The sequence below is a fragment of the Acinonyx jubatus genome, chromosome B3, assembly GCF_027475565.1.
Source record: "Acinonyx jubatus isolate Ajub_Pintada_27869175 chromosome B3, VMU_Ajub_asm_v1.0, whole genome shotgun sequence".
Taxonomy (NCBI): domain Eukaryota; kingdom Metazoa; phylum Chordata; class Mammalia; order Carnivora; family Felidae; genus Acinonyx; species Acinonyx jubatus.
This window is the reverse complement of record NC_069386.1, coordinates 38,133,178-38,161,023: the sequence shown is the minus strand read 5'-3', so window position 1 is coordinate 38,161,023 and position 27,846 is coordinate 38,133,178. Positions and strand designations below refer to the sequence as shown.

Sequence of the window (27,846 nt, the reverse complement as noted above, 5' to 3'; positions counted from 1 at the left end):
ATTCTGTGCAATTCTGCAGATCCCTCCTAGGGGGAGAAAAATTGAGGTCCACTCCCCTTTCCCTTTAGAGAAATAGTACCTTGATCCATTTACCTTTCCTTTTTTTCAACAGAACCTTTCACACACTTTCCTCCTAAATTGCAATGAGCTAAATGTTTCAGGTAGGAATACCCTTTTATATGAATACTGGATCATTACACTCCACTTCTTCCTAGATAAGTAAGATTCATGCCACTTTTTCCTTTTCATATCAGCGGAAGAACATTCAGCCCGAGGCAGTACCCCTTAGAAAAGTGGGGGCATGGGAATAGCTTTATTACCCAGTCGGCTGCACTTTATGAAAAAGCAACAGCCTTGGGGGATTTGCACTGAGGATTTGGCCATTTCCCTCCCCGCGGCCCCTGCAGTCAGCACTTCTGCCTCTCGCTGCTGAAGGTCACGCACCCGCACGTGTGTCGTTCACAGGGCCACCACTTATTATTTAGCAGACCGGCGCTATGACATGCTGCCCTCCAAGCTCAGCGCCGATTTGTGCTCTCTTCTGGGAGGCGTTGATAGGTGAGTTTGTTCATAGTTTGTTGTGGTTTTTTTGCTTTTTTAATCTCCAGAGTTTGTCCTGCCTCTTATGTGATGCCCGGTGCTCTTGCTTCTGGCCTTTCTCTTCTTTCTAATGTGCTCTACCCCCTGCTCCCCACCCCTGTTGTCCCCCTGTACCCTCCCGCACCCGCTTAGTTTTAGGCAGATTTATTCTCTAGCCTTCCCTTCCCTTCCTCTCATCTTTTCCGTTTATCTAGCTGTGAGGCGGCTTCTACCTCTGTTGTTGGCTTTTAAAACTCAGCTAAAGTCTGGGAAGAAACACATACGACTGGGGCACCTGGGTGGCTCAGTCGGTTAAGAGTCCAACTTCGGCTCAGGTCATGATCTCGCAGTTTGTGAGTTTGAGCCCCATGTCGGGCTCTGTGCTGACAGCTCAGAGCCTGGAGCCTCCTTCGGAATCTGTGACTCCCTCTCTCTCTGTCCCCTCCCCGCTCATGCTCTGTCTCTCAAAAAATAAATGTTAAAAAAAAAAGAAACGCATACGACTTTGCGCATACATATTCCCTGGTTGAGGCTATTTTGCATGACGATCATGAACTGTAGGGAGTTGTTTATCTGTTATAGTTAATGTTTATAGTTAATATAATGTCTTTGAATATGTAATAAAACCAAAATCCGTAGGTTCCAAAAGATATTTAATGAAAGGCTCCCTTCTACCATTTTCCCCCAGCTACCAATTTCTTCTGTGGTTTTCTAGATATAATGCACATACATGCAAATGTGGACGTGTGGTCTCTCTTCTGTGCACAAAGGGTGACATTGTGTGTGTGTATGTGTGATATATATACACTGTTCAGCACCTTGCTTTTTTTTCTCTTAAAAATGTATCTTGGAGATCATTCCATATTAATAACAGTTGCTTATCTATGGACATTTGGATTGTTTTCAGTCTTGCTATTACAAACTGTACTGAATTACATGAAACATAAGTCATTTCACATTTTTAAAATTACAGTATCTGGAAGATAAATTTCTACAAGTGGAATTTCTGTGTCAAAGGGTATATGCATGTGTGTTTAGAGAGATGTAATCAAATTGCCCTCCTTAAAGGTTAAACCAATTATATTCCCACCATGGCCGTGTGAGAATGCTTGTTTCCCTAAAGCCTTGCCAACACAATATGTTGTATTTTTTTTTATCTTTGCCGATCTTAATAGATGAAAATGGTATCTTAGGGGCACATGGTGGCTCAGTTGATTAAGCATCTGACTTCAGGTCATGACCTCATGGTTTGTTAGTTTGAGCCCCGCATTGGACTCTCTGGGCCCACTTTGGATCCTCTGTCCCTTTCTCTCTGCCCCTCCACTGCTGGTTCTTTCTCTCAAAATAGGTAAATAAACTTTTAAGAAAAAGAAAGAAAATGATAGGTGGTTTTAACTTGCATTTTTCCTATTATGAGTACAGTTAAACATATTTGTCTATGTTTAACAGTCATTTATGTATTTTTTTCTGTGAACTATTTAATGTTCCTTTCCCATTTTTTTTGAGTTCTTTATCTGTTAGTAATTGATTTATAAGAATTCTTCACAGGGGCCCCCGGGTGGCTCAGTCGGTTAAGTGTCCGACTTCAGCTCAGGTCATGATCTCACAGTTCTTGAGTTCAAGCCCCACGTCGGGCTCTATGCTGACAGCTCAGAACCTGCTTCAGATTCTGTGTCTCCCTCTTTCTCTACCCCTCCCCCCCTCACACTCTGTCTCAAAAATAAACATCAAAAAAAAAAATTAAAAAGAATTCTTTAAATATTAGGAAATTTAGCCTTTTGTTTTTTGTATGTTGCATGATTTTTTTTTTTAAGTTTATTTTGAGAGAGAGAGACAGCATGAGTGGGGGAGGGGCAAAGAGAGAAAGACCAAGAATCCCAAGCAGGCTCCACACTGTCAGCACAGAGCCCCAAGTGAGGCTTGAACTCAAGAAACCATGAGGTTATGACCTAAGTGGAAACCAAGGGTCGGACACTTGATTGAGCCACCCAGGTGCCCCTATTGCATAGGTTTTTAAATAGAGTGATTTGGTGGCAAAGCGGTTCTTTACTAACTAAACCTGTCAAGATACATTTAAAGTCTAGTTCTACTTACCCCAAAAATGGAAGAATTGAGGGTACCTGGGTGGCTCCGTCGGTTAACCCTCTGACTTCCACTCAGATCATGATCTCACAGTTCATGGGTTCGAGCCCCGCGTCTGGCTCTGTGCTGACAGGTCGGAGCCTGGAGCCTGCTTCGGATTACGGGTCTCCCTCTCTCTGCCCCTCCCCCGCTCACGCTCTGTCTCTCAAAAGATAAACATTAAACACGTTTTTTTATTTAAAAAAATGGAAGAATTGAATAACGATGTCAGCATTACTGGTTTTGTAGGTATGCTGTAAGTGTCATATGGGAATTGGATAAAACCTCCTATGAAATTAAGAAAGTGTGGTATGGCAGAACCATTATTCGATCAGCATACAAACTGTTCTATGAAGCAGCCCAGGAACTGCTGGACGGAAACTTCAACATTGTCAATGATATTCCAGAATTCAGAGACCTGGATGAGAAGACCAGACAAGCCAGGCTAGAGGAGCTAGCGTGGGCCATTGGAAAGTTGACTGACATTGCACGCCACGTCCGAGCTAAACGAGACTGTTGTGGCGCCCTGGAACTGGAAGGGGTAGAGGTTCGTGTTCAGCTGGATGAGAAAAAGAACATTCATGACCTCATCCCCAAGCAGCCCCTGGAGGTCCATGAGACGGTGGCTGAATGCATGATCCTGGCCAACCACTGGGTAGCCAAGAAGATCTGGGAGAGCTTCCCGCATCAGGCCTTGTTACGCCAACACCCTCCTCCACACCAGGAGTTTTTTTCTGAACTGCGAGAATGTGCTAAAGCAAAAGGCTTCTTCATAGATACACGGTAATTCCTCTTTTGAGGGGGCAGAGGGAAGGGAGTACCGTGCACCGATTTTACTGTAGTTCTTAAAATGCGACAGCCAGATCTTTGCCCCAAAATAGAAAACTTGTTAGCTTTTTTTCATTTACTATACAATGTAGGTATAGAGATTAAAATTAAAACAAGTTTATTTAGGCATAATGTTGATCCACTACAATTCATAATGCAGAAGGAGCCTGGTTTAATTTCATCTGCCCCTTAGGCAAATACTAAGAAGTAATCCCATGTATTTCAGTACTTTAAAAATGCACCAGATCTTTGAGGCAATATCCTAAAACACCACACCAATGGTAAATTTATATCATCACTTCATAGAATGAGACATTTTTACTGCCCCCCTCCAGGATAAAAGATTTTCCCTTTTGAAAATGATGTATCGGGGCGCCTGCCGGGCCCAATCGGTAGAGCATGCAACTCTGCTGGGTTTACTTCAAAACAAAAATAGCTAACGGCTACATTAAAAAAAAAAAAAAAGATGTAAGATGTATAGAGGATTTTTTTTTCAATATTTTGTTTCAAGTAATAGATTAGTGCTAATTAAAATAGCATTTATCAAAATGATTTTTTTTTTTTTTTTGCACCTATGTCTATGATAGTATCTTTTGTTGGTTTGTTTGGTGGATGGGTGAGCTGTGTTTGGGGGCCAGGCATACTTGGTGTAAGTGCTTTCGGACATCTTGTGTCATTTGTAGTTTACCGATAGGGAATTACAGCTGCTGAGGGTAAGTGACTTACCTGTAGATCACCACTTAAGGAAGAATCTGGCTTTGAATCCACATCTGTCATACTTGAAGGCTCTCACTAGCCTGTACCCTCTTGATGCTCCTGTTTATCATTTTCCGCCTTTCTTCCCTCCGTTTCTTGGTGGGCTACCCTACAGAAGTGAATTATGTGCTACATTGTGAATTGCATTTTTTAATATAATTCTTTATTTCCTGGGTTTTAAAAATTATTTGGGTAAAAAGAGTACTTCCTGTGAATTGCATTTTTTAATATAATTCTTTATTTCCTGGGTTTTAAAAATTATTTGGGTAAATAGAGTACTTCCTGTCTCTTTTTCTCTTTCTAAAAAAAGGAAAATAATTTAGGTTTCTTTTACTTGTACACCTCAGGTTTAGTTTAGTTTTGTTTTCTAACTCACTCTGGCTCCATAATTCTTGATTTTCAAAAAGTCCACCCTTTGATCTGTAAGGGATGTTTAAGGTTAAGGGTCTTAGGAATTCATTTCAAGAAGTATTTGATCACCTCCAATGTGCTGGGCATTAACTTAACCACATAGGTATCAGTACATTACTCTTAAAAAGTGTATTTAAATTGATATACTTGCTGTGTTTAAACCTTAAAAGCAAACTAGATTTCTATAATTGAAAAGAGCTGCTTCTAAAATGTATCCAAAATAAACTTAGTTTCTTCTGAGTGACAAGTGAAGGATATCCCACACAGTATTGACTTGTAAATTATCGCTTGAGACTAAATAAAAGTTTTTCCGTTTTTTTGTCAGGTCCAATAAAACACTGGCTGATTCTCTGGATAACGCGAATGACCCCAACGATCCCATTGTAAACAGGTTGCTGCGATCGATGGCCACGCAGGCGATGTCTAATGCACTGTATTTCTCCACTGGGTCGTGTGCAGAGGAAGAGTTCCATCATTATGGTGAATGACAGCATTTTCTTTTGTGTGGCCATAACCTTGAGCGAGTCATTTAAAAGTATGTCTTTTTGTTGATTTCCATCTTTTGGTTTCCTTTTGAAGGCCTTGCATTGGATAAATATACTCACTTTACTTCTCCAATAAGAAGATACTCAGATATCATAGTACACCGATTGTTAATGGCGGCCATCGCAAAAGATAAGAAAATGGAAATTAAGGACAATTTGTTCAGCAACAAAGATCTTGAGGAATTATGCAGACATATCAACAACAGAAACCGAGTAAGAGAGGATTTTAAGTTCTCTTACCCATCATCTCTTTCACTAGGGGAATATCAGCTTCATTTTGTAGTGGAATGAAGTACCATATATTCTAGCAAGTTAAATGCTAGCATTATTCTAACCAATGAAATAACATGAAAAATCGTAAAGTTTCTTACATAGCTCTCAATATATTTATAAACGAACGCTCTGAAGTAACAATGTGTGTTTAGGAGATTTAAGGATAGGTTAGATATTTTCCCCAAATATCTGAAAAATATTTGTATTAATAATTTTCTAGAATATAGCCTTTTTAGAGACATCTTTGCTGTGGGAGTATAAATTCCATGTTTCACCTGGGAATGTCAACATGCTTTGGGTTATGCTTCTTCTTCCAGGCAGCACAGCATTCTCAGAAACAGTCCACTGAGCTCTTCCAGTGCATGTATTTTAAAGACAAAGACCCAGAAAATGAGGAGCGTTGCATATCTGATGGGGTCATATATTCAATTAGAACAAATGGCGTGCTTCTATTTATACCAAGGTATGTTACATCTAACACAATAGTTAAGAAATCATGTAGAATGCAAACAGTCCTTTAGTTATGATTAAAATAGCTATATGAACTATTTATAGGTACATGATATAATAGATGTACATGATGTAATAGAATAATGCACTACCTAAGTATAAAGATTAGAATCTAGTACATCTGTTATCAGTGTGCAGACAGGATTTTATTTTCTTATTGAGCAAAATACTTCTCCACCTGCTCAGTGAAATATTTGGAGGTAAATGAGAGGAAAAGTTGTTTTTAATCTAGAAGAGAAACTAATATTCTAGATTAAGTATATAAGATTTGTATACTAAGAATACATTATCTCTGGATTTTTACTCTGGCCATGATTCATTCAGGTTTGGGATTAAAGGTGCTGCTTACCTAAAAAATAAAGATGGTTTGGTGATCTCCTGCGGCCCAGATGGCCGTTCTGAATGGAAACCAGGATCCCTGCAGCGATTTCAAAACAAAATCACCTCTACCACAACAGGAGGGGAATCTGTTACGTTCCATTTGTTTGACCATGTAACAGTAAGTCCGTATCTACATTAAGCCTTGCTTTGAATGTAAAGTATAAAGAATGTGATCTGGTAATAAGCATCTTTCTCCTCTGTGATAGGTGAGAATATCTGTACAGGCCTCCCGCTGCCATTCTGATACAATCAGGCTCGAAATAATAAGCAGCAAACCGTACATGTCACCAGATACAGAACTATTTCATCAGAGCTCCCTCTTGCTAAAGAGTGATTTAGTGAAAGAAGTAACCAGATCTGTGGAGGAAGCTCAGCTTGCCCAAGAAGTCAAAGTAAACGTCATCCAGGAAGATTATCAAAAATACTGCCAAACAAAGGGAAGAAGCCTGTACATGCTTCTAGAAGAGATAAGGGACCTAGCTCTTCTGGATGTTTCGAACAGTTATGGAATGTGAGATATTCTTCTTACTTCATTAAAAGAGCTGTTTTGTGAATGTTTTACCTTCTTTTTAACATTAACATCCAATGTTGTCACCTAATGTACTAGTTGACTGGAAATGGGTAGATCACAAATGCACAAAACGTTTTCTCATCATTATTAATTACAGCTTCGTTAAAGTGCAATTAGGTCACTGTGGAAACGGATTTTTCAGAAATGAACACATCGTGAATGGTGGCTCTGTAAGTCCGATTGCCAGTCTCTTTTTAATAAACCCAGCATTGATTTTTGATTAGCTTGTCTCAAATCCATTCTTTCAAAATAAGTTAATTTTCCTAGTAACTGCCACACTGGGCCATTTGGGTCATAGACCCCTCTGACATCTGTCAGGTTAACTTTCCGGTTGCCTTCAGATAAGACCTAGTTTAAATTAATGTTACAAAAAAAAAACATTTAAAAATATAAATACATAAGGGCGCGTGGGTGGCTCAGTCGGTTAAGCGTCTGACTTCAGTTTGGGTCATGATCTCAGTTCAGAAGCCGCATACCTGGCTCTGTGCTGACAGCTCAGAGCCTGGAGCCTGCTTTGAATTCTATGTCTCCCTTTCTCTCTGCCCCTTCCCCACTTGAACTCTCTTTCTCCCTCAAAAAATAAACATTAAAAAAAAATTTTTTTAGGGGTACCTGGGTGGCTCAGTTAAGTGGCCGACTCTTGGTTTCAGCTCAGGTCATGATCTCAGTTTGTGATACGGAGGAGCCCTGCATGGGGCTCTGCCCTTACAGCATGGGGCCTGCTTGGGATTCTCTCCCACACCTCTCTGTGCCCCTCCCCAGCTCATGCTCTCTCAAAATAAATAAACTTAAAAAAAAATAATCATAAACTTGGTTATCAACATGGTACCTTATCTGTAACTTACCCCTCTATCAAGCTGATAAACTCAGGCAGGAAAAACTCCAATTGGGTCTACCTACCATCTGGTCCTAACACTTGTAGCCTCATATTTGCCATGCCTCAGTCTTCCTTATTTTCTAGATTTTCATTTCTGTATCATTATTGGACATGTTCTTCTCAATCCTTGAACTCTCATCCACCAACTCAAAGGTGTCCTGTGAGTCCTCCCTAGGTGCTATGTGTTCCCCATGATACTTTGCAAGTTTCTCTCCCACCAGTTGTTAAGGTACCAAGGAGCACTGGAACTTCCCTAGCACCCACGCAGGCCAGACAATATGTCAGCCTTTCATGTGATGCTTTAAGTATTAAAGTGACTCCTCAAAATATGCATAAGCACATATAAAACTTTAAACATTTTACCAGAAGTGTACATTGCAGAACTAAACAGCAATGAGAAACTTTCATAAAGCCTTTAGAGGCAATTTATAAGATTTCTATTTCTTTTAAAAAAAGACATTAATATTCATTATATATTTACATCTTAAAAACACCCAATTGTGTGAAAAGGAAACATTCAATGGCACACTAGCAGCAGAAGGTGCTTATTAACTCCTAATCGTTTTCATGTCATATCTATATAAACACTAAAGGGAATAAATCAACTCAAATAAGAAACGAGTATAATTATAATACCAGATTTTAAACAGGAATCTGTGAAAGTCTTACTACATGAGGATTTTCACACCAAGTAGACAAAATACATAGTAATCTAAAACTTAGAGGATAGCAAGTTAACAGCTTTTCTCTTAGTTGAGGGCTGTCCAACCTCAGTGACATTCCCAGATAAAGCATAAAGTTACCACTATACATTTTAAAAGGATTGGTCCAGTTGTGTTTTCTCTATTTTTAATTCCTCCTCTTCATTTACAGCATTGGCAGCAGCATCATTGTGTGGACTGTCGAGAATGTCTTTGTCAAATCTGCTTGATGACTCCTCCTCTTGATCTTCCCCTGTATTAACCTCTTCAATGGTCTCTGCCCCGGGTATGCTCGCTAATGAGTCTGAAAGAGAAATTATTCCTTCTAAGCACCTGATCCAATCTTACCTGATAAATACAAATCTCTCCACAAACTTACATCAGTGGAAATGAAATCTATGATCATTTTCCTAAAAACAGCCATTTTTATACATGTACAAAGTCCACTCAAAAATGCAAGTCTTGAACTCAAACCTTGAATCACAGCCAAATGCAACTATTTTCATTCAAAAATCATAACTACTAGACAATCGTTTTTAAAAATCAAATGCTCCTTGCAACTCTTGATCTTGGGGTTGAGTTCAAGCCTCAGGCTGGGTGTAGACATTAAAAATAAAATCTATTAAAAATAAAAATAAAAACCAAATGCTCTAAACAGCTAAATGTCAAAGTGACCTCTAGCAAAGAAAATTTAGGATCCTTGTATCTATTTGGCCAAATTTTAAAGTCATATATTATAAATAGAAGATAAACCTTAAAATGCTTATTGCCAGGTATCTTTGATAATGACAGCAAGGAACTGCCATCAGTGATAGCTGTATCTTCATGTAATTTTTCACCTGGTAGGAATAAAATATCCATTTGTAAAGCTGAAGATTAAATTCATTTTAATTGGAAAGAATGATAATGTAGTGACACAAATTTTCACTTGAGAGTTTTATTATCTTAGGTGAAACTTGTTTTATAACATGATGCCTTCAATACTTAACTGTAGTTCTTATTTTCCCATTTCAAAAGGAAAACTACATTGGAAACTGAAAAAGATGTATGTGATCCTCCTTCGTGCATTCAAAACCAATTTTCATTATTTTTAAATATAGTTTTGACAAACTTGGTTGTCTAAGTTTCCAAACCCACAGTATATTTTAAAAACAGCAAATTTTGAGGCGCTTGGGTGGCTCAGTCAATAAGCGTCCAACTCTTGGTTTTGGCTCAGGTCATGATCTCACATTCCGTGAGTTCAAGCCCCGCATCGGGGTCCACACTGACAGTGCAGAGCCTGCTTGGGATTCTTTCTCTCCCTCTCTGCCCCTCCCCCACTCACTCTGTCTCTCTCAAAATAAACTTTTTTTTTTTTAAACACTTATTTATTATTGAGAGGCAGAGAGAGACAGATCAAGAGTATGGGATGGGCAGAGAGAGGGGGAGACACAGAATCTGAAGCAGGCTCCAGGCTCTGAGCTGTCTGCACAGAGCCGGACGCGGGGCTTGAACCCACAAACCGCAAGATCATGACCTGAGCCAAAGTCAGACGCTTAACCAATTGAGCCACCCAGGCACCCTGCAAAATGAATAAACTTCAAAAAATAAATTAAATAAAAATAAAAAATAAAAACAGCAAAATTTAAGACAGTTTTAAAAAAGGGAATGCATCTGATAAGCAAACCGACAGCTAAGTGACAAAATGCAATAAAAAGCAATTAAGGACCTATTTACGTCATAGCAAATGGCTCTGAATCCTCAAAGGGTACAGAAGGCATTTTGTATGTTTAGGAAGGTACCATAATAATTAACGTTTGTAATTATGACCCTACAGATAAAATATGTGTCACATGCCTTAAGGAGTCAGGGAAGAATATATTTTTGAAAGATTCAGAATCAAGTGTAAGCGATTAAAATAATTGTTTAATAGGTACTCAGCTATCCAGAAAACCATCCTGGACTCCATTTATTCTTTGAAGATTCCAAATAGCTCTCACATACATACACACACGCATTGCCTCTCTCTCAGATATACATAAACTTAATATACTGTATCAGATTTTTCTATTCCTAGAGGTATTTTATTTTGGAGGTAGTAGAGAAGTTAAAATTTCTAACATGTCCCTGATATATTAATGGTAGCACATAAAACCCAGCATAAAATTTACCATTTCCGAGGGACTGACTATTACTCAGTAGCTTTGCCTGCCTTCTTTCCAAGGCCAGTTGTTTATTTCTCTCAATTCTCTGTTGTTCTTCTTCTGTGAGGCTTCTACTGGACTCAGAAGCAAACTTCTCACTTTCCAATGAGCTTGTCAAAAAGGGATCTGATTCGGTAGCAGCTACATCATGTACATTATTTTCTCTTACTTCATCTAGAGTAGAAATCAAAGTTAGTACATCCATAGTTAGAAAAAGAGCTTATGCAGCTATTAGTTGAAAACCAGTTTAAAGTAACAAGATGCCAGATCTGAAGAAACAAATTTTTTTCTTCAAATTGTTCTGAGGTGTGAGAATGTTACAAATACAGATTACCTTTGAACAACATAGTAGTTAGGGGCGCCAATAGACAGCACAGTCAAAAATCCACATATAACTTTTGCCTCCCCCCAAACTTATCTGCTAATAGCCTACTGTTGAATACCAATAACATAAACAATTAACACATCTTGTCTATGTTATATGTATTACTCAATTTTTAAAGTAAGCTAGAGAAAAGACAATGTTATTAAAGGAAAGCATAAACAAGAGAAAATACATGTACAGTACTGAACCACAAAAATTCTGTAAGAGGAGGGAGCACCTGGGTGGCTCAGTCGTTACGGGTCTGACTCTTGGTTTCGGCTCAGGTCCTGATCTCACGATTCATGGGTTTGAGCCCCGCACTGGACTCTGCACTGACAGTGAGGAGCCCGCTTGGGATTTTCTCTCTCACTGCCCCTCCCTTGTTCGTGCTCACTCTCCCTCTCTCAACATAAATAAATAAACTTAAAAAAAAAAAAAAAAAAAGAAATATAAATCTTTACAACAAAAGAACAATAAATTTTAAAAAAAGAGACCTTTTAAATCAAATGGTAATACTAGTTTAAAAATATGCAAGAAGACAAAGCAAAAGTTCTTAGTTATGATGAGAAAATATTTTCTGCTTGGGCTAATAAAAGAACTTAAAAGAATCCAAAGGATATTCTTGTTTTACATCCGACAAAAACAATTTAATAGCTTACTATAATGCCTGTATGATACACAGTAGTAATTTTATGTTGGCTAATTTTTAAAAAATATTTATTTTGAGAGTGAGAGAGAGCATGCATGTGAGGGAGGGGCAGATAGAGGGAGAGAGAGAATCCCAAGTAGGCTCCTCACTGTCCATGCAGAGCCCAACCTGGGACTGGATCCCACAAACCACGAAATCATGATCTGAATAGAAGTCAAGAGCCGGGCACTTAACCAACTGAGCCACCCAGGTGCCCCTAAGCTAATTTTTAATAGGGTAAATAAAACTCAGACACAAAGTGAAAAGGGAGGGGTGCCTGGCTGGCTTAGTAAGTGGAGTGTGTAACTCTTGATCTCAGGGTTGTGAGTTTGAGACCCACACTGGGTATAGAGATTACTTAAAAATAAAATCTTTCAGGGGCACCTGGGTGGCTCACTCAGTTGGGCATCTGACTCCAGCTCAGGTCATGATCTCACAGCTCATGGGTTCAAGCCCCATGTCGGGCCCTGTGCTGACAGCTCAGAGCCTGGAGCCTGCTTCGGATTCTGTGTCTCCCCCGCTCTCTCTGCCTCTCCCCTGCTTCCGCTCTGTCCCTCTCTCTCCCTAAAATCAATAAATATTTTTTAAAAAATTTTTTTAATAAAATAAAATCTTCCAAGGGCGCCTGGGTGACTCAGTCAGTTAAGTGTCTGACTCTTGATTTCAGCTCAGGTCATGATCTCATGGTTGTGGGACTGAGCCCCACACTGGGCTCAGCATGGAATGTGGAATCTGCTTGGGATTCTCTCTTTCTCCCTCTCTCTCTGCCCCTCCCCTACTTGTACTTGTTTGCTTTCTCTCTCTCAAAATAAATAAACTTTGAAAAAAAAATAAAATCTTAAAAAAAAAATGAAAAGGAATAGAAATTTAGAGATCTATGAACATATTTCCACGTGAATTTAAAAAATAACTCAGGGGTGCCTGGGTGGCTCAGTCTGTTAAGCATCCGACTAATAATTCAGTGCTGTCTATGTTAGTCTCAATAAATTCTTTTTTTTTTTTTAAGTTTACCTATTTATTTGGAAAGGGGGAAGGAGGAAGGGAGAGGGGCAAAGAAAGAAAAAGACGGAGGGATACAGAGAGAGAGGGAGAGAGAGAATCCCAAGCAGGCTCCAAGCTGTCAGTGCAAAGTCTGATGTGGGGCTCGAACTCACAAACTATGAGATCATGACCTGAGCTGAAATCAAGAGTCGGACACTTAACCAACTGAGCCACCCAGGTGCCCCTAGTTTTAATAAAGCTTTAAAGCCCTGTACACCAATAATCCTCAAAGTAGGATGCCCCTGAAATGATCCACAGTGGTATGGAAAGTAAATATTGTATCTTCCATTTATATTTCATTTAAGAATTAAGAAAAATTGTCGTACTGAATTAAAGACAGGCAGTGACAAATTATCATTTATCCATATGACAACCAGTTAGTTCCACCTGTAGAAGGGTAGGAGCGCTGGGCCCTTGCTCATGTTTTGAATTTCAGCATATTGTGACATAGAGCTGATTCTGATTGCCCAGTTAACTGTCTAGTTTTAATACAAAATGCATAAGTGATAGCTTAACAATATTTCTGCAAAATAATATGCAGAAGAGAAGGTAGACAGAAGATAAAAGAGATACAAGCAAGAACTAAGAAAACGGCAAAGCTGACATTTCACCTTCTCCCTACATCATTCACATCACAGGGTTAAAAAAAAAAAAACGTCCTCTGATCTGACAAGTAGACAAAAAAAAAATTTCTATCAAGAAGACCATTTGAAATATGAATTTACATACATTGTGCCTTGAGGTATTAGCTAATGTAGTAAAAACCATCACAACTAGCAAAACATTTTAGGACAAAGATAAACCTTTACAATTATTCCAGTGGTTTAAAATCATATGATATTTAATTTTACAGTCCAAATCCCTTTTGAGGTTTCTTCCTTGACAGTGAAAGACAAAAAGCAATACACTTGACCTTCCAGACATGGAAAAAAAAATGTGGCCAGAAACCAAAATCCATTCCTTTGTCAGGAAATATTGATGGAAGACAGACAGAAAACATTGCTAGAGAAGTTAAGAAACAAATATTAGAACCAACTATGCAATTTTGGGATGTCTAATATGCTTCACCATCCATGGCTTACAGGATTCCAAATTAACGATAATGAAATACGTATCGAACTACTGTTTTGTGGGTCATGAAAGGAAAGATCTCTTCAACAGTAAATGGCCTCTTTAATACAATGTTATGTGGAAAAACAATGGGAACATAATCACGGATGGAGCTTCAACTGATAAAAATGGGAGTAAAAAAATTAGAACCACACATGAAATTCACTCACTGCAACACTCATAGGCAAGCCACTGTGGCAAAGAAGCTAAAGACAAATATTCAATGTGCTACAGGATGCCATCATTTCGGCACACATCAACTACCAGATAAGCAAATATGCAATAATTATTAAAGGGAAGTAGTGCTATGGGAAAAAAAGGATAGAGGAATCAGGACTGGGGGTGGGAGTACGACTTTAATAATGTGGCCGGAGAGACTTCACTGAGTTGACATCTGAGCACAGTCTGAAGGAGGTAAGAGAGCCATGCAGACTGGGGGGCGAGAAAGACAGAGGACGTGTTCAAGGCAGAGTGTAAGAGTGCAAAAGCCTGAAGACAAAAATGTGCCTGGCAGGTTGGAGGAACAGCTAGGAGGCAAGTGTTGTGGAAGCAGTGTGAGTGGGGAGCTGTAAATGATACAGTCAGAGAGGCAAAAGAGGCAGGGTAAGGAATAGATACTGTAGGGCCAAGTAGGACATTATAAGGATTTTGGCTTTTGCTTTGGATGAAATAAGGAGCCACTATAGGGCTTTGAGCAGAGGAGTGATAGGACTATATGTCTGTCAAAAATATAAAAATATAACCCCTGATTAAAAAAAAATTTTTTTTAACTTTTTATTTATTATTGAGAGACAGAGAGAGACAGAGCATGAGCATGGGAGGGGCAGAGAGAGGTGGAGACACAGAATCCGAAGCAGGCTCCAGGCTCTGAGCTGTCAGCACAGAGCCCAACACGGGGCTCAAACTCACTAAATGTGAGATCATGACCTGGGCCAAAGTCGGTCACCCAACCGACTAAGCCACACAGGCGCCCCAACCCCTGGTTAATTTTTAAGAAAAATGATTGAAAAAAGGTAGATGACAATTTACTTGTAAACTTCGACCAAAAATCCTTGCATTAGTGAATGGGATTGGAAAAGGGATACCGAGAGTCATGAAGTGCGGTGTGTGATACTCTATTTCCGTTTGGATGCATCTTAATAAGGTAAAACCAAGATTGGGTGGGAAAATACTGTATCTACACCCCACCTTCAAATCATCGATCAAGTATCAGCACAAGATTTTTGGAAAAAAAAAAAAATCAGTAGAATATTCAATCATATTGTTCTCACTTTAAAACCTCATAATGATGTTTTGGTGAAAATAAAAATGTGCACTATTTACCATATCCATTTAACATGTATTATAAAAACAAATAAAATGCTCAAAACATGTACTGTTACAGTCCCTTATCCAAAAGATTTGGAATCTATCCTCTTAGGATACAAAGAAAACAGATACAACAAGGCTGTGTGATATAGGCCTCTTCTATGTACCCAGTATTTCAGCCTGCCTATAATTCCATGACTAGTCCTGTGTTAATTTATGCCTCTGCATGAGTCCCTCTCTCCAAAATCACCTTTGCCTGGACTCTACTCCGTATCATTCAAGGGACTTGTGATACGTCCTCTGTGAATCTTTCCCCTCCCCTAGGTAAAATCAACTATGCTCTCCTTTGCACCCTACCCTGTGCCCTATTCATATTTCTAATTCTAGCACCTATCAGAACAGAGGCAGTGTTATATCTCACTCGTTCACTAGTCTGTCAGCCCATGAGCCCAGGGGTTTGAACTTACCCATCTTTATCCCTGAAACTTTAGCACACACTATGCAACTCAAAAAGTGCTGAACAATCTACCCCAGTGGTATGTGATGTGGAATACACTGTCGTTACTAATTCCTTTTTATTTACCAAATCCCATGCCACTGACACATACCATATGTTACCAACATATTTACAAAAAAATTTTTTAATAGTTTTTATTTATTTTTGAAGGAGAAAGAGACAGAGCATGAGCGGGGGAGGAGCAGAGAGAGGGAGACATAGAATTTGAAGCAGGCTCCAGGCTCTAAGCTGTCAGCACGGAGCCTGGTGTGGAGCTCGAACTCACCAACTGTGAGATCATGACCTGAGCCGAAATCGGACGCTTAACCGACTGAGCCACCCAGGCGCCCCGTTTTACCAAAATATTTAAATCTTGGATTATTTAAATCACAATCCTTCACATTTTTAAAGGCAGTTTATAAATAACTTTGCGGGATTCTAAATGCAGCCTGTATTTTCTACATCTATTAAAAGTTTAAAAGACAAAAATAAACAAACATGTATGGAGCCATCGCACAGAAAATCTGATAACTATACAGACCCTGTCGGCAGGAACCATGTTTTGATGTGTGTGACTGCCTATGGTTGCATTGGACAACTAACCAATGCAATCGATACCAGGAACAGTCACATAGGTCTTACTAAAATCCTATAGACATCCTCCTTAACTTACAATGGGGTTACATCCTGATGGGCCCACTGTAAGTTGACAATATTTAAAGTCAAAACGGATTTAATATACCTACCCTACCTTAAACATGCTCAGAACATGCACATCAGCTTACAGTTAGGCAAAATCATGTAACACAAAGTCTATTTTATAATAAAGTGCTGAATAGATCATGTAATTTATTGAATACTGTACTAAAGTAGAAAACAGAATGCCTGTCAGGGTATCTCGGTTGTTTACCCTCATGATCACGTGACTGACCAGGCAGTGCGGCCACCATTGCTCAGCATCACGAGAGAGTGTCCTAGCACACACCACTAGCCCAGGAAAAAAATCAAAATCTGAAATTCTAAGTATGGCTTCTACTGAATGCCTATCACTTCTGTACCATCATACAGCTGAAAAATCATTTCAATCAAACCACTGTTAAGGACCATCTATATACAGGATCTGTACTCTTAAGAGAAAAGTAAACTATCTCACCATCAAATTATTCTAATTCCCCAAAGCCTCTTCTTAGTTGTGTATATGTATATGAACACTCTATTTTGTCATTTATTCTCATTAACAAGCACCACAAAGGATCGACGGGTCACCACCTGACTTCTCAAAAGCTCAAGTTCTGTGACGAAATATATTTTTACAACATCTCTTAATGGCACTGCAGTCATGTCTTTAAGAAACAAGTATTAAACAACACATACCAAGGCATCTTAATTCATTCCTATTTACTGTAATTATATACACAATATAGACGAAGAACTCAGTGCTTAATTTACCCATACCCCAACTAAATCTATTTCTAAAGCAATATTATTATATTAATAAACCTATATTCTTACCATTATTATTAATAAAATCTTCATGTAAAATAGGAAGGTCAAGTCGAATTCGTTTTAAACAAGTCTGAAAATAAAAGATATTTTTATACTTTCACCAGTAACATTTGGGGGAAAATGATAATTTATTCAATTCTTAGTTTCAAAAAGGGTGTTCTTCAAATAAGTACTATTAATTTCCTCTCTCTACCAAGAGAGATTCGCAAATGAAAATGCAAACAGCTACTTAGCCTCAACTGAATCCATGCTTGGCAGGATTTAGCATGGTGAATGATATTCATAATCATCTCAACACCTACCTGAACTTCCTTTTTACTTCCCAGGTATTCAACTCTGTCAATAAAATCCTCAAATTGCAGTTTAGGGAAGAGCCTATGTGCCCAATGCTCCATGTGTCTGATTAGCGTTTTCAAGTCTTCAGCCTGGCACATAAAAATAAAAATGCTAAATAGAAGATCCATTCTCACAACTGACCTTGTCAGCAGATTTTAGAATTGAATAGTAATGCCAAAGTCACTGGTGTCATTTTATATTTATATGGTTAAGAAACTTTTGAAGAAACTTTAAGAGAAATATTTATTGAGCTTACAGAACTGCAGTCTGAAAGAGCACTAGATACACGTTTTAAAAAAAAAACAGTACGAAAACTTAAAAGTTAAAAGATAATCATGTGTCTTTTCAGAACTGTAAAGTAACATATGAAAATAAGCTTTAATAAAATATGTCAAGGTATCTTTTAGGAATAACTAAACAAAATGACAGGTCCCTAAATCATATATAGAAAACAAAGTACTGAGCATTCAGCACTGTGAAAATATATTCAGAAATCCCAAGGGCAAAGTACAAAGACTAGCAAGAACAGTTTAAATGTTCTCAGAGCACACTACCTATATATGAAATTTCAATTTAACATTAAAAATTTTAAATGAAAATGAAAAACAAAGTTTAATAAGCTGAACTAATGAATGACAAAATTCTAAATTCCTGGTTTTACTATAAAATATTTACTTCTTCTCTTAACGTATTTTTTTTTTTTAACATTTATTTATTTTTGAGAGAGAGACAGACAGACAGAATCCAAAGCAGGCTCCAGGCTCTGAGCTGTCAGCACACAGCCCAACACGGGGCTCGAACTCACAAAACCATGACCCAAGCTGGAGTCAGATGCTTAACCGACTGAGCCACCCAGGTGCCCCGATAGTATTTTTTTTTTAATTTTTTTTAACATTTATTTATTATTGAGAGACAGAGAGACACAGAGCATGAGCAGGGAAGGGGCCGAGAGATGGAGAGACAAAGAATCTGAAGTAGGCTCCAGGCTCCGAGCTGTCAGCACAGAGCCCGATGCGGGGCTCAAACTCACAAACCCAGATGCCCCATCCAACAGTATTTTAAAATAGAGTAGTCAGGGGTGCCCGGGTGGCTCAGTCGGTTAGGCGTCTGACTTCAGCTCAGGTCATGATCTCACAGTTCCTGGGTTTGAGCCCCGCATCGGGCTCTGTTTTTTTTTTTAATGTTTATTTATTTTTATTATATTATTCATTATGTCTAATTTATTATTATCATTATGCATACATTTATATAATTATACTATATATTATACATTATATATAATTGTATTATATATTTACATCATATACTATTTATATATTTATTATTAATATTTATTATAATTTATTTATAATTATATTAATAATTATTATTATTGTAAATAATTTATTTATATTTATTTTTGAGAGAGAGAGACAGAGCATGAACAGGGAAAGCAACATAGAGAGAGGGAAGACACAGGATCTGAAGCAGGCTCCAGGCTCTGGGCTGTCAGCACAGAGCCCGACGCGGGGCTTGAACTCACAAACCGTGAGATCACGACCCAAGCTGAAGTCGGTCGCTTAACCGACTGAGCCACCCAGGCGCCCCCCACAAAAAATTTTTTTAATAAAAAAAAAAAAAAAGAGTAGTCAAAAGCACAGGCTCCGGGTCAGACTGCATAGATTCAAATCTCAATTCTACCACCCCTAGGTAAAAATCAACTATGGTCTCCTCTGCACCCTACCCTGTGTGTGACTTTAAACAAATCACTTTACCTCTATGCCTTCTTCTTCATGTATAAAATAAGAATAATATTATACACACTTTGTAGGGTTATGAGGAATAAGTGATACAAGTAAAGTGCCTGACATAAAGTATGCACTCAGATACTGGCTATTATTGTTGTTATCTGATCTTGTCTAAGAAGCCAGTGGTCAAGCCTACCAGTCACTAAACATGTAATACTAAGAGCATGTGTTACCCTTCTCATTCTGATAATAAATATAAAAGGTTTCTTTTAATCCAATCACCTAAGATTATTTCCCAATTGTTGGGTGTAGCTGGTCAGTCACCTCACAATGTCATGTTAGAAGGAAGGGTCACAAGAAGAGAAACACCCAAATACAGTAGGATGTCCTAAGCCATACACGGAGAAAAAAGCAGTAAGAACTCAACTTTGTGAGAAAATAAGAATTTCCAACGGCAAAGTACAGAAGACTAAATAGCATAAACTCTCAGAGCCTACCCTCACTCAGTGAAAAAACGCAAAATTTTTATCCTTCATATACTCATTTACGCTAAAAAAGTACTTATGGGTTTCTTTTTCATGGTTTTTCTTTTTTTTTTTTAAAGTAAACGTGAGACTTTAACTCACAATCCCAAGATCGCGTCCCATGCTTCACTGACTGAGCCAGCCAGGTGTCCTTCTCTTTTTTTTTTTTTTGAGATGGGTATGGTTTTATTATTATTATTTTTTTTTTTTTTTTTGAGAGTGCACGCACATTCATGAGGGTGAGGGAGGGGCAGAGTGGGAGAGGGAGGGGCAGAGTGGGAGAGGGAGGGGCAGAGTGGGAGAGGGAGGGGCAGAGTGGGAGAGGGAGGGGCAGAGTGGGAGAGGGAGGGAGGGAGGGAGGGAGAGGGCGTGAGAGAGAGACAGAATCCTAAGCAGGCCCCAAGCCCAGCACAGAGCCCTATGCAGGGCTCAATACCCCAACCATGAGATTATGACCTGAGCCGAAATCAAGAACTGGAAGTTTAACCAACTGAGACACCCAGGCACCCCCATCCTTTTTTTGAGATGGGTATGTTTTAAAATATCCTGATTTAGGGGAGCCTGAGTGGCTCAGTCAGTTAAGCGTGTGACTTGGGCTCACATCACGACCATGCATCTTGTGAGTTAGAGCCCCACACTGGATTCTCTGCTGTCGGTGCAGAGCCAGCTCTGGATCCTGTCTCCCTCTCTCTCTGCCCCTCCCTCACTGGCACTCCCTCTCTCAGAAATAAACATTTAAAAAAGATAAAATATCCTGATTTACATTTAGTTTCGTGCCAAAATAGGACACAGACTTCTACTCTCTCTTCCTATCCACTGAAGCTGAGCAAAGGTACAATTTTTCAGCCTCCCAGGTTTGAAATCTTGGGATTTTTAATTTTTAATTGAATTTATTTTTCATTGTTTATTTATTTTGAGAGAGCAAGAGAGTACAAGAGCAGGAGAGGGGGAGAGAGACTCCCAAGCACGTTCCATGCTGTCAGCGCAGAGCCAGAAGTGGGGCTTGATCTCATGAACAGAAAGATCATGACCCAAGCGGAAATCAAGAGTCGGATACTTGACTGATTGAGATACCCAGGTGCCGTGTTTTTAACTGAATTTAATTTTATTTTTCAAAGTAAGCTCTACGCTCAAGGTGGAATTTAAACTCATGACCCCAAGATCAAGAGTCACACTCTCTACAGACTGAACCAGTCAGACACCCTTCTTGGGATTTTTTTTAAGTTTTTTTTAAATGTTTATTTACTTTGGCGGGGGGAGGGGAGAGGGGGGCAGAGAGAGAGGGAGACACAGAATCCAAAGCAGTCTTCAGGCTCTGAGCTGTCAGCACAGAGCCCGACGAGGGCCTCGAACTCATGGACCACGAGATCATGGCCTGAGCTGAAGTCACTTATTCAACCAACTGAGCCACCCAGGCACCCCGAGACTATTTTTGACTCCCTTTTTTTTTTTTATCTCCTTCTATTCAATTGTCTAAGTACCATATGTTGTCTCTCTCTCTACTACTGCCCTATCAGGCTATCTTTACCTTATTCATCATCAACTTGGTAGTGCAACAGCTGCCTCCTTCCAGCCTCTTCCTCTTTCCGATTATCCTGCATACCACACCAAGACGGTGCTCACTGTTGTATTAACGTTACTCTAGCTGGGCTATGAAAGGGGAAGTCTAAGCTCTGCCTTTAACTATTGGCAATGGACACTTAAAACTCTAATAAAACTCCATTTCCTTAATAACTAGATAATAGAACCAATACCTACCCCAACAGGCTGAGAATTAAAGAATATATTTGAAAATACTTCAGAAACTACAAAGCTTTACAAAGATATCTGCAAAAAATCGTATCTATACTGTACATGATTCAGAGAGAAGAGACTTTTGGGGCACCTGGGTGGCTCAGTCAGTTAAGCATCCGACTTTGGCTCAGGTCATGATCTCATGGTTTGTGGATTCAAGCCCCACACTGGGCTCTGTGCTGGCAGTGCAGAGCCTGCTTGGGATTCTCTCAAAATAAATAAATTAAAAAAAAAAAGATAAGAGACTTTTTTCTAATTTTTTAATATTTTATTTATTTTTGAAAGAGAGAGCGAGCGCGCGCGAGCGTAAGAGGGACAGTGGGGGGAGGGGGTGCAGACACAGAATCTGAAGCAGGCCCCAGGCTCTGATCTGTCAGCACAGAGCCCACTGTGGGGCTTGAATCCACAAACCATGAGATCATGACTTGAGCTGAAGTTGGACCCTTAACCAAGCCACCCAGGCGCCCCAGGAGACTTTTTAAACGTACATTTGGACAGTGATCGACAGTTCTTAAATGTCTTCATTTTTCAACAACTTAACTGATGCCTACTATGAATCAGACACATATGACAAGATAAGTATCATATCTTAGGGACAGGTAAGTGATTGATACAGGTGAAGTCCTTGCTCTCCTGAAACCTAAAATTTATCTTTAATGTAGACTAAGTAAATTATATTCCTAGAAATTATAAAGTATAAAATCAGAGCTTACAGACTTAGAGATGATTTTCCTAAAGCCATACAAGGGCACAAATTAGACCGTAAGACAGGTTTCTGATTCTTCAAGCAGTGCCCTTTCCACTACATCTCAGTTTCCCAAGAGATACAATGAATGATAGTATCTGTGGCACATTCTAAGACTCCTCAGAACATGGTAATGGGCCCACAGTTTTACCAATATTTGAAAAAACAAAGGTCGGGGCGCCTGGGTGGCACAGTCGGTTAAGCATCCGACTTCAGCCAGGTCACGATCTCGCGGTCCGGGAGTTCGAGCCCCGCGTCGGGCTCTGGGCTGATGGCTCAGAGACTGGAGCCTGTTTCCGATTCTGTGTCTCCCTCTCTCTCTGCCCCTCCCCCGTTGATGCCCTGTCTCTCTCTGTCCCAAAAATAAATAAACGTTGAAAAACAAAATAAATAAATAAATAAATAAATAAATAAATAAATAAATAAATAAATAAAAGAAAAAACAAAGGTCTAAAACAAAAATCAGACATTTCTTACCTCATAGCCTTTACCTTTGAATTTTGCCTTATCAAACACATGCCGTAATGCCGGAAGCCCTCTCTCTGAAATTAATCTGTAGAGAGAAATAGGTTTTGAATTTCCAGTTTGCTAGAGCCATCAAGGAGAAAAAGCAAAACCCTAAGAAGAAAAAATATTATCTGAACTGAAAAAATATGTCTTTAGAAATAACTGATCCCCCAATCAGCCCAACTAAAAATTGGTGCTTTTTTCCAAATGTTTATTTGTTTTTGAGAGAGAGCGCAAGCCAGGGAGGGGCAGAGAGACAGGGGGACAGAGGATCAGAAGCAGGCTCTGGGCTGACAGCAGCGAGCCTGATGCAGGGCTTCAACCCATAAACTGTGAGATCACGACCTGAGCCGAAGTCAGATGGTCAACTGACTGAGCCACCCAGGTGCCCCCTAAAAGTTTTTTATATAAGGGGAAAAAAAATGTAAAGAAAAAGTATGAATGTTTAAGAAAATAGTCAATGTACCTCTGAGCATCCAGCCTGGGTATATTCCGTTTAACTGTTCTCTTTGGAGGTACAGGAACAGGTGCTCCTCTCCCTAACTCTGGTGAAATATATTAAGATTTAATATTACTTAAATAATTTAAGTGTCATTTACAAAATGTCTCATTTCTATGCTGATAGATGGATAACAGAACGTGGGCACTCTTTTGGAACTCCATACAGACCTTCATCAGGTTCAGCTCCCTCACCATCTTCTCTCTGTGGAGACGCTGGAGGTGGGAAAGGAGGAAAAGTTTCATCTTCCACATGCTCATAATCTGGTAGGTCAATCAAGCCATTCTGTGGTTCCAGCATCTTTTCTTCTACATGAAAAAATAAACATGTTTATTCATCCAAGTAATCTATTATACAGTTAAGTTCTACCTGCAGCAAAATGCACGTGTTTCAGTCAGTTAAACCACATTTCAAACTCGTATCATGAAAATAGAAAGTGGTTATAGGAAAAATAGAACTGGGTTAGAAATCAAAACCGGGGCACCTGGGTGGCTCAGTCGGTTAAATGTCTGACTTCCACTCAGGTCATGATCTCATGGTTCATGAGTTCAAGCCCTGCGTCGGGCTCTGTGCTGAGGGCCCAGAGCCTAGAGCCTGCTTCAGATTCTGTCTCCCTCTCTCTGTGCCCCTCCCCCACTCCATCTCTGTCTCTCAAAAATGAATAAACATTAATAAATAAATAAATAAATAAATAAAAACTAAGGTTTAAAAAAAATTTTTTTTTAACGTTTATTTTTGAAAGAGACAGAGTGCAAGCCTGATGCGGGGCTCAAACTCACGAACTGCGAGATCATGACCTGAGCCAAAGTCGGACGCTTAACCAACTGAGGCACCCAGGAGCCCCAAAACTGAGTTCTAATGTAGACCCTGCCGCTCAATAACTGCATGGTTTCCAGCAAATCATTTTACCTCAACTGTTGAGTCTCCCTTATCATAAAAAGATGATTTTGACTTTTCAGAGGGTTTCAAACTGTGGTCCAAATGGATATGAAATCGGCAGGGTTCAGATACCTCGCCCCCACTTCAACCAGAGCAGCTTTTTAAAAAACCTGTTTACATACTGGTCTTCTAGGTAAGGTTTCCTTTGAAAGAAGAGAAATAAACAATCCTCAGGTTGATAACTTGAAAGAATGTTTTTCAGTACCATCTAACTTGACCCCTCAGCAACATCTCACACTTTCGATCAGTTCCTTTTTCTGGAAGTGTTTTCATTGACTTCTGAAACACAGTACTCACCTGGTTTTCCTTCCTCTCTGGACAGTCCTCCTGGATCTTCTGTGCAGATTCATCTTCCCCTAACCTGGTCAGTAAGCATTCAAGGCTCCATCCAAGCCTCTTCACTCATTTATGCACACTGCTTTAATAATCATTTGTAGATGGCTAATTTTTATTTTTTTTAACATTTACATTTTTTTTTAATTTTTTTTCAACGTTTATTTATTTTTGGGACAGAGAGAGACAGAGCATGAACGGGAGAGGGGCAGAGAGAGAGGGAGACACAGAATCGGAACCAGGCTCCAGGCTCTGAGCCATCAGCCCAGAGCCTGACGCGGGGCTCGAACTCACGGACCACGAGATCGTGACCTGGCCGAAGTCGGAGGCTCAACCGACTGCGCCACCCAGGCGCCCCAACATTTATTTATTTTTGAGAGAGAGAGCATGAGCGAGCACGAGTTGGCGGGGGGGTTGGGAGACACAGAATCTGAGCTGTTAGCACAGAGCCCGACGCGGGGCTTGAACTCAAAGACTGAGAGATCATGACCTGAGCTGAAGTCTGACGCTTAACCAACTGAGCCACCCAGGGGCCCTAGATGGCTAATTTCTTATCTCTCTACCCTAGGCGTCAAATCTGAGCTCCAGATCCCTACTTCTCATTTTACAGCTCTTAAATTTCTCAAAAGCACCTACAACTTACCATGTACAAACCAAACTTGTAAATTTTCCCAATTCAGTGAATGACATCTATTCAGGTATGCAAATAAGAAACTTGTAAGTCACCTTTGATACTTCCTTCCCCCATCCTACATATCCTGTCCATTTTTCTTCCTAAACATCTGTTCAGTCTTCCCATTTCTCCCTACCTCCACAACTGCTTCCCACATTTCTTGCTTGGGTTATTCGATTACTCATAACCGCTTTGGCCTTTTTCAAACCATTTTCCCTATTACACCTAGGTTGAAGCTCTGAAAACGTAAAGCCAGTCACATGATCGCTTGGCTTAAATACTTAAATAGCTTCCTGCTGCGCTGAAGCTAATGATAAAACTCCAAGCCCCTGGGTTGGCACCTTCCTACTTCTCCAGCCTCACTTCATTCCACTCTGCGTGCTCTTTTCTTTCTTTCAGTCCCTTGAAAGAGCCATATCCCTCAGGTCACAAGTCCTTTGCTAAGGCTGCTTCCTATCTAGAAGGCTCTTCCCAGACTCCTTATCTCTTTCAGATCTCAATTATCACCTCCTCAGATAAATCTACCCTAATTTCCCGGAATTAAATCCTCCTATAATAAGCACTCAAAATGTCACATGCCACGTGCTGCACCATTGTATCCCCAAAGCTGGTATACAGCAGGTGCTCCATATTTACTGAATGAAGGAATAAAGTTTCCAAAGCTTCCCTCAAACCTGGAAAGGCAGTTAGAGGTCATGTAATCTAAAGTAGCTTCCTACCTACAATAAATATATTCAAGTTAAGTTCAATTCTAGTTAATTTTCTCTAGGAAGAAATGGGGTTCACACCTTTGAGATCAACAGGGAACTCTGAGTTTGATGGCAGGGTACAAACTAGTGTAGCAAGAAGCAATGTTAATTGCTTGTTCATTAATATCCAAACTACAATTCGTTCCCAGGCCCTTAGGGCTCCAATGTCTAACTTCATCCAAGTTATCAAAACAGTAGAACGTGACGAAAGGGGAGTCCCACCAGACTGACTCAATGTCCTCCTTTGCTAACCACCCTAAAAACACTAACCTTTCCATCCCACCCCTCTTCTCCATCCTTCCCATCCCCGCTCCGCTAGTCTCACTTCAGTTTCATTCATGCATTCATTGCGCATTCATTCCACATTTCACAGGACGCATCCTACGTTTAGAAACCCCTGGACAGCAAGTAGCTGGCGGCGTAAAGATCGATCTGATGCACGTTCCCTCCCGCCAGAAAACGGGGTTTAACCACAAGCTGACCCGAAACGGAAACAAGTAAATGCGCCCGCCCTCCTCACCACCAGGTCGTGGGCTCTCAGTCCCGCTCAGCCCAGGTCCGTATCACAGCCTCCACACTCCCCGCGACCCCCCAAGCACCCCAGCTCCTCCACCTGCCTCGTTAGGCCGCCGCTTCCCCCATGCCCTTCCCACACCTTTAAGCCCGCTCTCACCTCAAACGCGCGGCTGTGGCCACCGCGCAGTGCTTGGCGCAGCTACCAAACCGCGTTGATCGCGAGACTCTGAAGATCCCCCCGCGAGAAGAGGCCTTGGCTTTTGGCGCCAAATCTGCGCAGGGTTCGGGCGGAGCCTAAGGGACCCACCTCCTCCAGGCCCCGCCCACCCATGTCCGTCCCCGCCTTTCCTGGGTCCCGCCCTTCCACCGCTTCCGCCCCTCCTTAATTCCTCACGGGAAATGAAATTTATTTGCATAAAGCTCATTGTGTTATGCTCTAAGCACTTTAGACTTTGGAGAAAGGCCTGTTTTCTAGAAAACTGGCTTGTGGATGGAGTAGAAAAAAATAGAGGCAAAAGAATTTAATGAAAAACTTCTGATTGTTCAGAGTTAGTAACAATTGCTTGAACACTGAGTTTTACTGTTTATTGAATAATGAGCTGAGAAAAGAGGTGATAGAGTGTTAGAGTCATGTAGGCACAAAAATGTCAAAAATATGGCACTTTATATATATAAATTTTTTTTTTAAGACAGTTCAGGGATGTCTGGCTGGCTCAGTAGATAGAACTGGCGACGTCTTGATCTCAGGGTTGTGAGTTCCAGCCACACTTGGGTGTAGAGATGACTTAGAAAAAAAAAAGTGAATCCAAATGTCTTCAAATTTGCTTATAATACTTGTGGGGATGGTAACTGGGAATATAGGAGGAGGTGGGATGGGGACTCACCTCTATACCTTTTTTTTTTTAAGAAAGTTTTACCCCATGGCGGGGTTTGAACTCATGACCCTCAGAATCAGAGTCACTTGCTCTACCAACTGAGCCAGCTGGGTAACCCTATACCTTTTTTTTTTTTTTTAATTTATTTATTTTTGAGAGAGAGAGAGAAAGAGGGAGACATTGTGTGAGCTGAGAAGGGACAGAGAGAGAGAGAGAGAGAGAGAGAGGGAGAGAGACAGAATCCGAAGCAGGCTCCAGGCTCCGAGCTGTCAGCACAGAGCCCCTTCTGGGGCTCCAGCCAACCAACCATTGAGATCGTGACCTGAGCCGAAGTCCGGTGCTCAACCGCGCTCCGCCCCATACCATTTTTAAACATATAA

General features: G+C 40.1%; 2 protein-coding genes and 1 non-coding gene across 7 annotated transcripts in view; 1 reads left to right on the top strand and 2 right to left on the bottom strand.

Annotated features, from left to right (window-relative positions):
• DIS3L (DIS3 like exosome 3'-5' exoribonuclease) overlaps positions 1 to 7,198 on the top strand; it is a 33,866-nt gene extending 26,668 nt beyond the window's left edge. For all 4 annotated transcript variants that reach the window (XM_053223844.1, XM_027067581.2, XM_015078253.3 and 1 more), the window contains 7 exons: positions 466 to 558; positions 2,950 to 3,483; positions 5,021 to 5,175; positions 5,275 to 5,453; positions 5,831 to 5,976; positions 6,348 to 6,522; positions 6,611 to 7,198. In XM_053223844.1, the coding sequence (XP_053079819.1) occupies positions 466 to 558; positions 2,950 to 3,483; positions 5,021 to 5,175; positions 5,275 to 5,453; positions 5,831 to 5,976; positions 6,348 to 6,522; positions 6,611 to 6,919 (1,591 nt within the window). In that variant the 3' untranslated portion in view covers positions 6,920 to 7,198. The remainder of the gene's footprint in view (positions 1 to 465; positions 559 to 2,949; positions 3,484 to 5,020; positions 5,176 to 5,274; positions 5,454 to 5,830; positions 5,977 to 6,347; positions 6,523 to 6,610) is intronic.
• A 1,278-nt stretch (positions 7,199 to 8,476) lies between these two features.
• TIPIN (TIMELESS interacting protein) lies at positions 8,477 to 26,879 on the bottom strand. 2 transcript variants are annotated; one of them, XM_015078274.3, is made up of 8 exons: positions 26,749 to 26,879; positions 23,552 to 23,689; positions 23,349 to 23,427; positions 22,853 to 22,928; positions 17,552 to 17,674; positions 17,256 to 17,319; positions 10,704 to 10,910; positions 8,477 to 8,857 (listed from the first exon to the last, which is right to left on the bottom strand). In XM_015078274.3, the coding sequence occupies exons 2-8, from the start codon at positions 23,679 to 23,681 to the stop codon at positions 8,667 to 8,669; spliced, it is 870 nt and encodes a 289-aa protein (XP_014933760.1). In that variant the 5' UTR covers positions 23,682 to 23,689; positions 26,749 to 26,879; the 3' UTR covers positions 8,477 to 8,666. The 2 variants fall into 2 exon arrangements, with proteins under 2 accessions (XP_014933760.1, XP_014933750.1); XM_015078264.3 differs by lacking the exon at positions 26,749 to 26,879 and adding an exon at positions 24,618 to 24,786.
• On the bottom strand, positions 16,241 to 16,374 carry LOC113602112 (small Cajal body-specific RNA 14). Its single transcript, XR_003423487.1, has one exon. It is a non-coding gene; the product is annotated as a small Cajal body-specific RNA 14 (non-coding RNA).
• Positions 26,880 to 27,846: the final 967 nt, after the last annotated feature.